Source organism: Dipodomys ordii, unplaced genomic scaffold (genome assembly GCF_000151885.1).
Source record: "Dipodomys ordii isolate 6190 unplaced genomic scaffold, Dord_2.0 Scaffold19, whole genome shotgun sequence".
In the NCBI taxonomy this organism is placed as follows: domain Eukaryota; kingdom Metazoa; phylum Chordata; class Mammalia; order Rodentia; family Heteromyidae; genus Dipodomys; species Dipodomys ordii.
This window is the reverse complement of record NW_012267235.1, coordinates 11,972,530-11,976,934: the sequence shown is the minus strand read 5'-3', so window position 1 is coordinate 11,976,934 and position 4,405 is coordinate 11,972,530. Positions and strand designations below refer to the sequence as shown.

The following is a 4,405-nucleotide window of genomic DNA, read 5'->3' as shown; positions in this document are numbered from 1 at the left end:
GCATGCAAGGCAAGCGCTCTACCACTGAGCCACCTTCCCAGCCCCTTGAATGTCTTTTTAAATGGTTTCTACTACCCCACGTGTGTTGTGATTGCTCACCACTGTCATCAAGGTGGGATGTTATCAACCCAAGGGCAAGGGGAAAGGGATCCATGCAGAACCATGCAGAAGGTTTCACATTTGTTGTTTTTTTATTTTCTTCTCAGACTGAGTCCCTTGAGATTGGTGGGTCCTGCTTTATTTTTAATTTTTTAATTTTAATTTTTTATTTTTTTGGGTCCGGTCGTAGGGCCTGAACTCTGGGCCTGGGTGCTGTCCCTTAGCACTTCATCTCAAGGCTAGCGCTCTACCACTTGAGCCACAGCGCCACTTTTGGCTTTTTTCTTTTTGCTTATGTGGTGCTGAGAAATCAAACCCAGGGCCTCATGCATGCAAGGCAAGCGCTCTACCACTGAGATACCTTCCCAGTCCCTGGGTCCTGCTTTTTATCTCTACCCATGACAACCTAGTGTCTGGCCCAAAGTGGGGGGGTGTCTGACAGGTATTTCAAGTGGCATAACTCCACAGTATTATTTTTTCAATCTGTAAGGGACTCGGGTACATTGTAATTGAATTCTTAGCATACTTTCTTCACTGAGCTCTTTTCTTTCTTTCATTTTTTGGTCAGATATTGGAACTTGAACTTATTACCGAGCACTTTTGCTCATTGGCTAGCACTCTACCAACTATGCTATGCCTCCACCCCCCAAGGTGTTTTTTTGGTGATGGGCTTGAGCTGTCCCTTGGCACTGACCCTGAGTTTCTGCACTCAAGGCAAGCACTCTACCACTTTGAGTCACAGTGCCACTTCCAGTTTGCTGGTGGTCAGTTTGAGATAAGAGTCTCACAGACTTCCCTGCCAGGGCTGGTTTTCAACGGACATCTCAGATCTCATCCTTCTGAGTAGCCAGGATTACAGGTGTGAGCCACTGGGTGCCCAGCCCCACGTTTCTTTTGAAATACAGTTTCACTTTCCCAGGCTGGCCTTCAATTTGTAATCTTGTTTTCAGATTCCCAAGGGCTGGGATTACAGGTGTGTGCTCTGATGCCTAGCTGACTGAGCTTTTTTCTGTACCTTGCCTCCTTAGGTGGAAAGGCACATGTGTGATGGAGACATCGTTATCTTCAATCGTCAGCCAACTTTGCACAAAATGTCCATGATGGGGCATCGGGTTCGCATCCTCCCTTGGTCTACTTTTCGTCTGAATCTTAGGTCAGTTTCCCTGACTGAGGGAAACCAGCTGGGATGGAAGCAGGTTAACATGGGAGCAGGCTGCACTGCTCCTTAAATGTCACTGAAGACATCTTCCCAACTCTGAATATTCTCTCTCTTTTGCTGCAGTGTGACAACTCCATACAATGCAGACTTTGATGGAGATGAGATGAACTTGCACCTGCCACAGTCTCTGGAGACTCGGGCAGAGATCCAGGAATTAGCCATGGTGCCTCGAATGATTGTCACCCCCCAAAGCAATCGACCTGTCATGGGTATTGTGCAAGACACACTCACGGCAGTACGCAAATTCACAAAGAGAGACGTCTTTCTGGAGCGGGTGTGTAGTCTAACAGTCGGCTTGGGTGGGCATTCAAGAGGGGTCTCTGGGTTGGCAAGAGGAGACCAGGGAGGAAGAACGGTGTTTTTTTTTTTCCTTGTCCTGTTTTGAACTGTAAATGAGACTTACCTGGTAAGGTGGAAAGAAAAGTGCTTAGAAAAGATCAGAGGCCAGAAATAGTGTATGGCTTTAACTCTCCATTTAGTTCCTTGAAATTTTGTGTAATTTCAAGTATTCCTGCAAAATAATGGAAAATAAATGAACCCTTGTTAAGATTTTGCATATCTGTTTCTTTTCCTTTCACTTCCCTATTCCTTCCCTACTCTCCCTCCCTTATTTCCTTCCATTTTTTTTTTCTTCTTTCTTTCATGTGTGCCAGTCCTGGAGGCTGATCTCAGGGCCTGGGTGTTGTCTCTGGGCTTTTTTGCTCAAGGCTAGTGCTCTACCACTTGAACCACAGGTCTACTTCTGGCTTTTTTTGGGGGGGGGTGTTAATTGGAGATAAGAGGCTTATGTACTTTCCTGCCTGGGCTGGCTTTGAACTGTGATTTTCAGATTTAAGACTCCCGAGTACTAGTGTTACATACATGAGCCTGTAATATTTTTCTTAAAACTAGCATACGCTAATTGTTTAAGCAGTTATATTTTGACTTTTTCTTTTTAACTGAAAGTTTAGAAGATACTTTCTGGCATCCTTTTTAGCTCTAAAATTGATTTTCTTCCTTGGGCAGGGAATCTTCCTAACATTCTTCACTTGTGAGACTTTGCATCTTTCTTGATATTTGTTTCATAGGGTGAAGTGATGAACCTCCTAATGTTTCTGTCTACATGGGATGGGAAAGTCCCACAGCCAGCTATCCTTAAGCCCCGGCCCCTGTGGACAGGCAAACAGATCTTCTCCCTCATCATACCTGGCCACATCAATTGTATCCGTACCCACAGCACCCATCCTGATGATGAAGACAGTGGCCCTTATAAACATATCTCTCCTGGGGATACCAAGGTAGGGACTGGTTTCTGGATATATGGGGCCAGGATTTGGATTTGGACATGAGAAACTAGAACAAAACTTTGGTGTTTGTCTGCAGGTAGTGGTGGAGAATGGGGAGCTGATCATGGGAATTCTGTGTAAGAAGTCTCTTGGTACCTCAGCTGGCTCCCTGGTCCATATCTCCTACCTAGAGATGGGCCATGACATCACTCGCCTCTTCTACTCCAACATTCAGACTGTCATTAACAACTGGCTTCTCATTGAAGGCAAGTATGATGGGCTCTACCAAGCCCTCTCTTGGTCCTCTCTCAATCAGGAGTCTACTTCTTACTCTTATTTTTCCATTCCTTTCTCTTTTCTTCCTTGGATTTTGTTGTACATTCATTGGTTAGGAGTCCAGATATGGTGCTGATATTTCTCTTTCTCTCTAGGTCATACCATTGGCATTGGGGACTCTATTGCTGATTCTAAGACTTACCAAGACATTCAGAACACTATTAAGAAGGCCAAACAGGATGTAATAGAGGTAAGAGGAAAGGCTAGGAAGAGAAGAATAGGCTCTCAAGGACTTTGGACTTAACATCAATAAGAGCACAGTGGGAGCTGGATGTCAGTGGCTCATGCCTATAATCCTAGCTACTCAGGAGGCTAAGATCTGAGGATCATGGTTCAAAGCCAGCCCAGGCAGGAAAGTCTGTGAGACTCTTATTTCCAATGAACCACCAGAAAACTGGAAGTGACGTTGTGGCTCAAGTGGTTGAGTGCTAGCCTTGAGCTGAAGAGTTGAGGGACAGCACCCAAGCCCAGAATTCAAGCCCCATGACTAATCAAAAAAAAAAAAAAGCACAGTGGGGCTGGGAATGTGGTTTAGTAGTAGAGTGCTGGCCTAGCATGCATGAAGCCCTGGGTTCGATTCCTCAGTACCACATACACAGAAAAGGCTGAAAGTGGTGCTGTGGCTCAAAAGTGGTAGAGCACTAACCTTGAGCAAAAGAGCTCAGTGACAGCACCTAGGCCCTGAGTTCAAGCCCCAGGACCTACCAAAAAAATAAGGGCTGGGAAGGTAGCTTAGTGGTAGAACGTTTCCCTAGCAAACATGGGTTCAATTCCTCAGTACCACATAAACAGATAAAGCCAGTAGTGGCACTAGTAGAGCACTAGCCTTGAGCAAAAGCAGCTCAGGGACAGTGCCCAGGCTCTGTGTTCAAGCAAGGATTGATGTCTCACTGAAAATTTGGCTTCCAGGTCATTGAAAAGGCTCATAACAATGAGCTGGAGCCCACTCCAGGAAACACACTGCGTCAGACATTTGAGAATCAGGTGAATCGCATTCTCAATGATGCCAGAGACAAAACTGGCTCCTCTGCCCAGAAATCTCTGTCTGAATACAACAACTTTAAGTCTATGGTGGTGTCTGGTGCTAAAGGTTCCAAGATCAACATCTCCCAGGTAAGGAACCATGTCTTTTCAGTAAGGGTCCACATTGAAGTCTAGAGGAGGAATGTAGAAGGAGGTGGGTGTATGGGGGAAGATGGAGAGAATATTGGAAATTATTAGTATTTTCTTGCAGTGCTAGAGGTTGAACCTAGAGCTCACAGATGTGCTGGGAAGTTTTTGTTTTTCCTTTTTAAATTAAGTAGTTGTAGCCGGGCGCTGGTGGCTCACGCCTGTAATCCTAGCTACTCAGGAGGCTGAGATCTGAGGATCGCAGTTCAAAGCCAGCCCGGGCAGGAAAGACCGTGAGACTCCTATCTCCAATAAACCACCAGAAAACCGGAAGTGGCGCTGTAGCTCAAGTGGTAGAGCGCTCGCCTTGAGCTGA

General features: G+C 45.7%; 1 protein-coding gene across 1 annotated transcript in view; it reads left to right on the top strand.

Moving 5' to 3' along the window:
* The window catches only part of Polr2a (polymerase (RNA) II (DNA directed) polypeptide A, 220kDa), a 24,500-nt gene that overhangs the window by 9,315 nt on the left and 10,780 nt on the right, over nt 1-4,405 (top strand). Inside the window, exons 9-14 of the mRNA XM_013013352.1 lie at nt 1,128-1,252; nt 1,382-1,592; nt 2,386-2,595; nt 2,681-2,849; nt 3,015-3,109; nt 3,829-4,032. Of these exons, the coding sequence (XP_012868806.1) occupies nt 1,128-1,252; nt 1,382-1,592; nt 2,386-2,595; nt 2,681-2,849; nt 3,015-3,109; nt 3,829-4,032 (1,014 nt within the window). The remainder of the gene's footprint in view (nt 1-1,127; nt 1,253-1,381; nt 1,593-2,385; nt 2,596-2,680; nt 2,850-3,014; nt 3,110-3,828; nt 4,033-4,405) is intronic.